This window comes from Octopus bimaculoides, chromosome 5 (assembly GCF_001194135.2).
Source record: "Octopus bimaculoides isolate UCB-OBI-ISO-001 chromosome 5, ASM119413v2, whole genome shotgun sequence".
In the NCBI taxonomy this organism is placed as follows: Eukaryota; Metazoa; Mollusca; class Cephalopoda; order Octopoda; family Octopodidae; genus Octopus; species Octopus bimaculoides.
Genome location: NC_068985.1, coordinates 54,932,541 through 54,944,202, shown reverse-complemented (window position 1 = coordinate 54,944,202; position 11,662 = coordinate 54,932,541). Strand labels below are relative to the sequence as shown.

The 11,662-nt window shown below is 35.7% G+C and overlaps 1 protein-coding gene across 1 annotated transcript in view; it reads left to right on the top strand.

Moving 5' to 3' along the window:
* Positions 1-11,662, top strand: part of LOC106878883 (serine/threonine-protein kinase SIK3) — a 104,569-nt gene that overhangs the window by 40,802 nt on the left and 52,105 nt on the right. The window contains exon 2 of the mRNA XM_014928227.2: positions 10,220-10,283. Within this exon, the coding sequence (XP_014783713.1) occupies positions 10,220-10,283 (64 nt within the window). The remainder of the gene's footprint in view (positions 1-10,219; positions 10,284-11,662) is intronic.

The window sequence follows — 11,662 nt, the reverse complement described above, 5'->3', positions numbered from 1 at the left end:
GGGGGGGGGGGTACCTTTTGTCAACCAGGTACAAATAAGCAGGCAAATATTGACAAGCGTGTTATTAGATATGTGTGTATACATACATACTTGCATATATGATCAGCATCATTTAACGTACATTTTCCATGCTGGCATGGGTTGGACAGTTTGATCAGAAGTGGCAAGCCAGAGAGCTGCACCAGGTTCCAGTCTGATTTAGCATGGTTTCTACAACTAGATGCCCTTCCTAACACCAACCACTTTCCAGTGTGTTTTGGGTGCATTTAATGTTGTACTGTACTAGTGCTTTTACGTGGCACTGGCACAGGACTCTAGCAAGCCAATCCTCTTCACTAGGGGGAGTGGTCTTAACACTTCTACTGTGAAATACAGATACACACATACATGCATGCATATATTTTTACACAAACACACATATAATCTATGATAGCCTTCTGAAAGACATATTTTGTAATGAAATTTTGTGAAGATACTCAAATCTACTCAGTGATGTAGATTGCATTTATGTTGATAAAATATCAATAAATAATGATATATTTATTGCAAACATTCAAATGAAAATTTTCTAATCAGTTTGTATAATCACTAAGAAATTTAATAAAAATAAATTATTGTATGTATGCTATATTTCATGATATTTCCCATGGTAGCAAAAGCATACTTCTAAAGTTCCCCCTCAAATGACAGGTAACACTCTAATTACACTAATAATTTCTTCACTACTTCGGCTGCTATCATGGGTGGTTCTATTAAATAGTGTCTACAATAGACACTATTTAATGTGATTTCTATCGTTTTTGTTGCAAAATCATCAGTAGATAGATTCATTATGATTATAGCGATATCATTTGGTTCTTCTAAAATCTCCAGGAACTCTTCAGATGACTGTATATTGTATCTCCCTGCTATGTATCAATTGATAATAATTGTTTAGTGTGCTGGTGATTTAACTACTAGTGATGTTATGAGTCAGAGGTAGGGTGTTTTGGTGTTTTATCAGTGTATTTTTACATCATGAGGAGCCATTTAATAACACACTAAGCTGTTAAATTCACTTGAAATTCAAATTTATTTCTCGAGGCATCAACATTTTATTTGCACAACTGTGATCTGATCATTGACACAGTTGCAGTGAGGCTATGTCAGTGACCAGTTCACAACTGTGTAACCTCATGAAATAAATTCAAATTTAAAATGAATTTAACAGTTTTTTGTGTTTTTAAATGGGTTTTTAATTGAATTCTCTGAATCCTTATAGGTTTATTTTTGTCGTTGAGTTGTTGTTAATTTTGGCCATATAATATTCATCTTTATCCATCATGACAAACATATTCCAAATATGTCACTCTTACATCTTTCTATGTTACCATTGTTTTTTGGTGTGTGTTGTTTGTTTTTTAATCTTTCCAAGCTTGTTTAAGTTTGTTTTGTGTCAAGTTATCTATTTTTATTACATTCACCTTGGGATAAATATTCAATCTGTGTTTATAATGTTCTTACCTCTCTGTGGTTTTTGACATCTTGGCAGAGAAGTGTGATTTCAGTTTCTCCTCAATTTTGGTCTTATTTCTGTTGTCAGTGGAAGTTGGTACCAAAAGTGAAGAATATGATTTAGCCTGGGATGTGTATATGTTGCTATAGATTGAGAAATATATCTTTCTGTATGAGTAGATACATGGCCTAGTGGTTAGAATGTTGGGGACATAATCACAAAGTCATGGGTTCAATTCTCAGACCAGGCAGTGTTTTGTGTCCATCACTCCAGTTTACTCAACTGAAAATTAATACCAGCTGAATATTTCTGCAGCTCTCTCTTCCTCCAAATGTCATAACCTGGATGTTCTGCTTCCCTTCCCATTTTTCTTTTTACACATTTCAGTCATTAGACTGCAGCCATGTTTGAAGAATTTTTAGTCAAATGAATCAATCCTGATACTTAATTCTGTTAATTCCAATACTTATTCTACTGACCTCTTTTGCTGAACTGCTAAGTTACAGGGACATAGACACACTAACACCAGTTGTCAAGCGATGGATGGGTAGGGGGTGGGCAGACAAACACACACACACATACTATGGGATTATTTCGGTTTCTGTCTACCACATCCACTCACAAGTCTTTGGTCAGCCCAAGGCTTTTGTACAAGACATTTTCCCAAGGTGCTACTCAATATGACTAAACCCAGAACCAAGTGGTTGGGAAGAAAGCTTCTTACCACACAGCCATGCCTGCTGGACCAAGAGAATGTCTCTTCTTGTGACAACTTAGGCACCTACAACAATTAACTAAAGTGTAGTACTATCTACCAGGTCATACTCATTTGCAAGTAACTGCTAATGAGTTGAGTAATTTTTTTTTTTATTCATATGTTCTGAGCAAGACAAGGAACTGCATCCTGTGGCTAGGTTCCATCTTTAGAGTTCAAGAGTTTTGGAGAGTATGAAGTTACTCCTTAGCTACCACCACTCCAAAGTTCACTCTGGTCAAGGGTGGTAGTATATGTTAAGGGCCACAGTTATATGTCAGACAACAGATGGTCCTAAGGCATGCAGAACTTGAAGAAGAATTGGTCCCTGAACACGTGTCACAGTGTGTGGACATGCCTTCATGTTACATTAACCATTTTCTCTTTATAAGGGTTAAATGGGCCCTATACCTCAAGGGTAAGCTTAAGGGAGAGTAGGTAACTATCAGAGTAAACAGTGAATAAACTGGCCAAAGGCAACAGGAAATGATTGTTGTATCTTTCCAAAGAAAAATCAATTATCTTTAGACTCTGTCATGATGGTTCGTGATCATCACTGCCTGGAAAACAGGCATCATACATGAAGAGAGAAAGAAATTTTTCACAAGACAGAAACATATGACATGTATCAGATATGTAGACCATTTACTTATTGTTATGGACACAAGAGACATCAAGAAATTTGAAGGAATTCTTAGAAAACCACTCTGGACTAAACTTCAGCATCCAAAATATATAGAAATAAAACAGTGATTTTTCTTGAATCAATACTATAAATGGAGGACTTTATAGAGAGAATGGTATCTTAATATTGAGGAATACAAAGAGATGATAGGCAGATAGAGTTTAGGAAAAATCTACTGAAAGTATTGATTTAAACTTGATAAAATCATAGGAAGCACTAAATTGAATATCAACTATTTGGCTTTAAATTTATTGCATGGTTGGAACAGGCCTTTATTCAGGCTGAAGAATGACCACACATACACACGAATGCACGCATGTGGGAACCTTTCTCTATCAGTCTCTGTCTACTAAATCCACTAACAAAGCTTTCGTCAGCCTAAGATATAGTAGAAAACACTTGTTATTTTGGTGTTTCCCCACTGTATTGCCAGTTTCTCAGACAGGAATAACTAGACAACAAAGAAGACCTACTCATTGCAACTGTAATAGTGTGTGTATTATTTATTGCTTTTTAAAGTATGAAGTATAATTTACATTTTCAGACTTCAAGACATTACACATTCTCTAGTGTTGTCTCTACAAATACTAAACAGTCAGTCTCTATGTCTTTTTAGTGAATAGTTGTTGTTAGAAAATGTAGCCAACCATGAAAGGTCCAGGACCAATAATTAGTGCAGTTGTTACGTATTCTGCATCTATCAACATCACTCATCTGAAAATGGTTAAAACTAAATAGTTATTTGCGTAGTATATATCATCATCATAATTTCACATTCACTTTCTATTCTGGTCTGCACTGGATGGGTCATCATGATTCAAGTTAGTTCTTATTTGAAGCTAATGTGTTTCTACATGTAGTCAAGGAATAATGTTTCACTCGTTCATCTTGGCTTGGTTTCTAACATCAGCCACTTTACAGAGAGTACTGGGTGCATGAAGAATGAAGAGTATGACCTATGAACAAGATTGAACAGAGTTAAAAGCCATGGAAAAGGTTGGGAGAAATGGGAGAGACAGCGCTAGAGGAGTAATCAAGGAATTGCTTTTTTCTTTTTTTTTCATATTGACATTTTAAAGTAGAACGTTTAAATACAAAGATACAGGTAAAAAGAGAGATAAGAAAGAAAAGAAAAGGTAGGGGAAAGCAGCAGAAGATGGAGCGGGAGGAAGTGATGGGTTATATACCCCAGAACAAATGATGTGCTCAGCCATGCCCTGCAGTAATGACTATGTTACCTCGGAGAATAGCCAGCGACACTCGCTGCAGTAGCCACTCTACCTTGTGGGGCTCATTTCTCTGACAGGTTACTTTTACCCCTATTTTGTGGAGGAAATCAGAGGCAAATGATTTCTGAATGTTTACAGGTAGAAATAGTTGTATAAATAGTCAATAGTAAGAGTGTTAGTGGATGTAAATAATGAATGATCTGGGGTAGAGGGAGTGATGGTTGGCAGTGTAGAGTCGGGGGGGGTGATAATGTTAGCTGATAAGGAAGATGGATAGACATCTTGGCTAAAGAAAGTGATGGATGTCAGTGGGCCACCTGAGGGAGGGATAGTGCAGAGCATAGGGAAGTAGATGGTGATGCATTGGGTACCTATACATTTAATACAATCCCTTCCTCAGACATCATGAATTGGAAGGATGAAGAAGGGAAACATAGCAAGAACAGTGGTGGTAAGTGGGAATTACTACTCAAGCCTTTCTCTCCACTGTCTTACTTGCAAGGTTTGAGTAGTAATTCTCAGGATTTTATTACTTATCCACTTTGAACCAATACACTGGGCTACTCAAATTCTTCTCTATCTAATCAGTAACATTACAGTACGAATTTGCAGGATTTATATATTTCTGCAAGAAATCACTGTGAATATTTGCTCTGGTGAATTTTGTATATTTTAACATTCATTTCTATAACTGTCTTATAAATGATTTGCTACCTTTGAAACTATATGTCCATCTGTTATTCTGTTATACTTTCATTTTCCCCGAACTGATTCATTACCTTATAGCCAACTCTTATTTGCACTGATTCTGTACTCCTGTCAGAAATGTCATTGACAACAAGTTGGCAATCATCTATGAAGTTAATCATCACCATATATATAATATATATATATATATATATATATATATATATATATATATATATATATACATACATACACACACATGTTTACATATTTATGTATATTATACATTTTGTTTTGCAAAACTCTTGATGTGAAATATGTTGTATCTTAGGAGGTTCACGTTGTCAATAAAAGCATACCCACTGGTTCTGTTTTTTTTTTATTTTTATTAGTTAACTAACTGATTAAATAATTGATTGCTTGACTAAAGTTTTGATTAATCTATCAATTAATTGGTTTGCTAGCGTTCTTTCGTTTCCATAGATGACTTCCTCAATGACATATTCTTTTTGCTCCAGCTCTGTTATGTCATGCAAACTGACAAAGTCTACTCCAAGTAATTAGTTATGCTAAAATGAAGTGAAATAGAAACAGTGTGTGTGTGTGTGTGTGTGTGTATTCCATATCTGAATTTGTTGCCATAGCATGTTGTTTTAGTCCTGCTAACTTATTCAAGTCATCATGGCATCAGTGATGTTTTAATTTTCAGATAATGAACATAGAAAAGCCTCTTGTCTCCCTCACATCCATACTGACTTCAAATAAGCATATACATTACCACGCCCTTGTGTAATAACAAATGGAAGTGTTAATTTCTCTAAAACTTTGTGTAAGTGTCCGCATGTAAAAAAAACTGTTTTACATACAACACATCATCACTTGTGTTGCATCTGTTTGTGATTATTTTTCTGTCATCTCATAACATATGATGAGATTTTCAACCAGCCATGTCATTAGAGTGTTTGTCTGACGGCCAATTCTCGTTACTCTCTTTACTCACAAAAGACAGGCTATATGAAAACTTGTGTAAAGAATGAGATGTTGTATGGTTTTGTAATATGTACCATGCTTTTGCTAATTCTTTTAGGTGCCTGTGTAGTTGTTAGCAGACTACATAGATACCCTCTTGGCCCTGCCTTTCTCAAAGTGACAACCACTGCCTGGTCTGAGAATTGAACCATTGTATCAAAATTTGAAATCAAATCAATAGAAAGATTCTAAGTGGTCACTTGAAGTGGTGTTGCTCAATATGTTAGGCTGTATTTTACCAAAACCAATACATTGACTCCTTTTCTGTGCTATTTACATTTAGTGGGTGTCATCACCTCATTCTATGTTTTTGTTGTTATTGTTTTGTTGCTTTGTTACCCTATGGACATTGTGTATTATGTAAATGTGATTGTGGCATGTTTCCCACAGTGTTATCAGACCAGTTTGATTTCTTTGACAGAAATTAAAACAAAGTTTGTAAGGGCAGTTGGATATATTTATAACATATGACATTACATGAGTCAGGCCTGCTGCTTTCAAACAACTTATTGGAGGCCCTTATAATTTGTGTTTAAGGGGTAGTTGGATTTACAATAGATGACATTTGAAGGGTTAAGTCTGCTGCGTTCAAACACCAAGATCAACTATGCCTCTCATCCTTTTGAGATCAATAGAATAAGTACCAGTTAGGTACAGGGGTCAATGTAAGAGATTAGACCTCTCCCCTCAAAATTTCAGTCCTTGTGCCTACAGTAGAAGGGATCATCATCATCATCATCATCATCATCATCATTATTATTATCATTATTATTATTGCTATTATTATTATTATTATCATCATCATTATCATCATCATGGCAGAATTGTTAGCATGCCAGGCAAAATGCTTAGCGGCATTTCGTCTGTCCTACATTTTGAGTTCGAATTCTGCTGAGGTTGACTTTGCCTTTCAACCTTTCAGGGTCAATGAAATTAGTATCAGTTGCTCACTGGGGCTGATGTAATTGACTAGACGACCCCTCACCACAAAATTTCAGGCCTTGTTCCTTTAATAGATGAAATTATTATTGTTGTTTTACTTCTCAGAACACTCAGTCTTGTTTGTTATTCTGGTAAATTCTGTGAGAGCAGACAGCAACCTGCCATCATTATTACTATTGTTGTTGTTTTATTTCTAGCTTTCTGCACTGTGAATTCAAATGTTGCGACGGTCAACTTTTCCTTTCATCCCTCCGATATCAATAAAATAAAATACTATTCATGTAATGAGGTCAATGATATCTGTTAAATCTCAGCTCTTAAAACTGTGGCCTTGTGCTTAAATCAGAAACAATAATTATCATCATGACTAATCTAAAAGAAGTGGCACTGCTGTGTGTCTAGTGTGACATGTCAGTGGATGGATTTGTGGAGGAATCCATTATGACAGCAGTGACTGTGTCAGTTCTAAAACAGACATGGGAGAACTTTGGAAGTTGTAGTTCATTCAGATTTGGCCACACTAGACCTTATAGTTTAGATAATACAGGATTAAGATTAAATGAAGAAAAGTCTGAGGTGTTGTTACTGGTATGTAACTCATACCAGTGATAAATCATCATTATCTTCATTTTAACATCTACTTTACCATGGATGTACAGGTGAGATGGAATTTGTTGAGTCAAATTTTCTTTGGTTGGGTACCCTTCCTGTTGCCAATCTCACCTGTACCCAAGCAAGGTGTTATTTCCCCATAGCTGGCCAGACATGTTTTCAAAGAAGGTTAGAAATAAGAAATAAACAACACTGCTTGTATGACAGTGACACTTACTTACAACCACCATGTGCTGTCAAGACAAGGTCTTGGGCAGATGGACAGACACACACACATGATGAACTTTCAGGTTCCATCTATCAAATCCACTAACAAAGCTTTAGTTGGCCCAGGGCTGTAGTGGAAGCCACTTGCCTGAGGTGCCACACAGTGAGACTGAACCCAAAACCATGTAGTTGGAAGTAAACTATTTAACCACACAGCAATGTCTCCACTTATGCCAATAATAAATAATGATAAAGAGGATGACGTTAAGAAGTAAACATGAATAAATATTTGCATATTTATACAAACAAAAATTGCTTTTCTTCCATCTGCTTCCATAACCTACAAGATCAGTTTTAAAATCCCAATTTTCCTAGATTTCATCTTAACTCTCATTCCATTTTTACTTCATAACATTTCATGGTAGTCTGCCTTGACCCATGCAGAGTGAAAGGGGATGAGGAGTGGTGGTCATATCAATTACTAACATCTGAAATCATCAGAAATATGTTTATCTTCAGAATTGACATTTCGCTTCAACTTTGATATCTTATACTTGTTATCATCTCAATTTGACACCAGATAAATATGTTTTAATCTGGAAATATTTATACTGACATCTGGTTTATAGAGGCCAACTTCTGACCTAGAGTATAGCTAGCTACTCTCAATTCCTATAGAGTATAGCTACTCTAGTCCAACATTATATAATACAGACAATGACTACTCTACTTCAGCATTATACAGTGTTCAGCATTATATTCTACTCATTTGCTATATAGGAACATAGATATTCTACTCCAACATTGTATAGTGCAGAGCGTAGTTATTGTACTCTAACATTATATTATATGAAGTATAGATATACGACTCCACTTCTCCATAGTGTGGAGTATTGCTGACCTACTCCAACGTTATATAGTGTGGATTGAAGCTACTCTACTCTTGCTATTGACCTTGTCTCTTGTTTTGATGTTACCAAAAGTTGGCTCTATCAGTTTACTTATGCCATATTGTTATTCCTGGACTGATAAACTGGTTCACTCCCCACATCTATTACCATGATGAATCTTTTAATTTATAATAACAGCAATAATTAACATGTATGATAATTGTGATGATTATCAAGAAAGACAAACAAAAATGGTCTGCCAGTGATATATCACAAATAGTTTTATTTACAAGGTTAGCCATAAACATCATCATGTCATCGTTGCTATTGTTGTTTATCATCATTATTTGTTATAGTCATCATCATTTCATGTCTGCCTTCACTGCTGGTATAGGTTAGACAGTTCAATAGCATTGAACTGGTCAGAGAACTCTGTGTTGCTCCAGACCAGTGCCTGATAGTCTCTACAGCTGTATGCCCTTCCTAATGCTGAGTGTACTAGGTGCATTTTTTCCATGGTCGAGTTACCATGTAACTCGGGGAAATAATAAAGCTTCCTCAACTGAGACAGGAGTATAGTAGGAAGGGAGGTGACATTATGCAAGGTGTTGAGAATTTAAAGTGTGCTAGAAGGGACAGGAACAGGTTTGCCATATGGTGTTATATGAGATACAATATTGATGATAAGATGTCAGCACCAACTCTCAAAGTACAAAAAGGTGAATTGAAAAGAGTGTAAGGACAAAAGATCAGGAAGGGTGTTACTTGCTAAAATTAGATTTGTAATAATTACATTAAATTGTTGCCCAGGATCTCCTTGTAGATGAAGAAAGTATAGTTAAGCTCATGCCTTTTCATATAGTAGGTATGTGTCCAACTGAACATTGCTGTGGATGTCTAATAGGACTGAAACATATTTGAAATTGTCACCCCTTACTTATCAGGTATTAAGATTCAATCAGTACTATGTGTTGTTGTTTAATATTTTTATCAGTTTAAATTTCACTGTTTTATCCCTTGCCTATATTGACGAGCGGCATTGTCATTAACACTAATGACTTTTGTTCTTATTATACGTGAAATTTCAGATAATTCCCTACTCCTTGCTTTGGTTAAGTACATTCAACATGAATTATAGTCTTCAAAACAGATGGAAAATTGCAGCTCTGAAATATCTTCATTCTTTGTCTGACCCATATATTACAATAATGTCTGCTCCATGTATATTTATGTTTGAAAACTTCATGACATAAAACAATAACAGTAACAATAATTGGTTTGCATTTTTTCCATTCTCCTTATAATTATCAGATTTTCATAACTCAGCATTCAGTTTTCCTCACAAGATTATTCCATGTTAAATTCCTGCAATCCAGACACAAATATACATAAACACCTCCATACAGCATACACACAAGGGCAAATGGCCCTCTCCATAAGTAGTGGAACAAAATCAACTTTTTTTTTGGTTACAAATGTGAAGATGTGTGGATAGGTGTGTATTCTAAGAGTGTGTGTTTGTGTGTGTATATATATGAGTGTGTGTAGAAGAAAATTAAAGAAATTATGATTTGGTTCATCCTTTGAAAAGGGGTGTACCTCATGCTATTCTCTAATTAACAAAACTCATTTTTCATAACATCTTTAGAATTTTGTATATAACATATAATATTTTATTTCTGTTACAAGGTATTGGAAACTGAAAGGCGAATTTACTTGGTAACAGAATATGCAAGTGGCGGTGAAATATTTGGTAAGTTGTTTCTGTTTTCTAATTATTACCTTATTAATCCTTACTAATTACTATTTGAACTTTGTAACTGTAAAGAAGACCATATATTTTTTTAACATTCTTTCATAATCAATACCAAGCTTTACTAGAATTTTTTAATCATTCCATGTCATACTGCAGACCATCTGTCTGTGCTCACCATCTGTCTGTTTCGCAGTTTCTTTGGCCAAATTTTGTAGTATACTAGGGCTGGTGATAGGAAGTCATCTGACTGAAGAAAGTCGTGTCTCAACAAATCCCATCCAATCCATGCAAGCATGGAAAAGCTGATATTGCAAACGATGATGATGAGTAGATTAGAAGAGGTATATAGCCTCCTAGTTCAATGTTCTTCTGTTTCTTGGACAAAAGAGTGTCTTGTGAGTGGTCATCAACAACCCCCTTACATTGCACCTCTGCTAATTCTAAAAGAGAGAGAGAGAGAAATTGATCCCAATGTTCGACTGGATACTTTATTTATCAATACCAGAAGAATGAAAACAGAGTTGACTTCAGTGGGATTTGAACTCAGAAGACAAAAAAAAAATTATCACAGTGCATGTCAATGATTTTGCCAAAATCAGCTTTAAAAGCTACTTTATCATATATTTTTTTTTTCTTTATTTTCAAGCAACCAACAGGCTTTCAATATAGAATTTTCAAAAAGGAAAACAGAATCAATAACAATCAAATATGCTGCTCTCATTGTCTTCATTATCATTAAAGGTCCGCTTTTCCATACTTGCATTGAAGACAAAGAGATAATACTTTACCATTTGTTGCAGTCGTTCATTATCTTCTTTGTGAGGTTCCACCTCTTGAGATCAGTTTTCACCATTTCTTCCATTATCTCCCTCAGTCTTTCTCTTCCATACGTTCCTTTCATTTACTAATCCTCCCAACTGCCATTCTCCATACAAATCACACTTCTGTATCAGCACCATCTTCTCTCTTGCATGCTACATCTGTTTCCTCTTATGCCCAGTTTTTTTGTCTGTGATATTTTAGGAGTGGTTGTGTGGTAAGTAGCTTGCTTACCAACCACATGGTTTAGGGTTCAGTCCCACTGCGTGGCACCTTAGGCAAGTGTCTTCTACTATAGCTTCTGGCCGACCAAAGCCTTGTATGTATGTATGTATGTATGTGTATATGTTTGTGTGTCTGTGTCTGTCCCCCCAACATCGCTTGACAACCGGTGATGGTGTGTTTACGTCCCCGTAACTTAGCGGTTCGGCAAAAGAGACCGATAGAATAAGTACTAGGCTTCCAAGGAATAAGTCCTGGGGTCGATTTGCTCGACTAAAGGCGATGCTCCAACATGGCCGCAGTCAAATGACTGAAACAAGTAAAAGAGTATATAT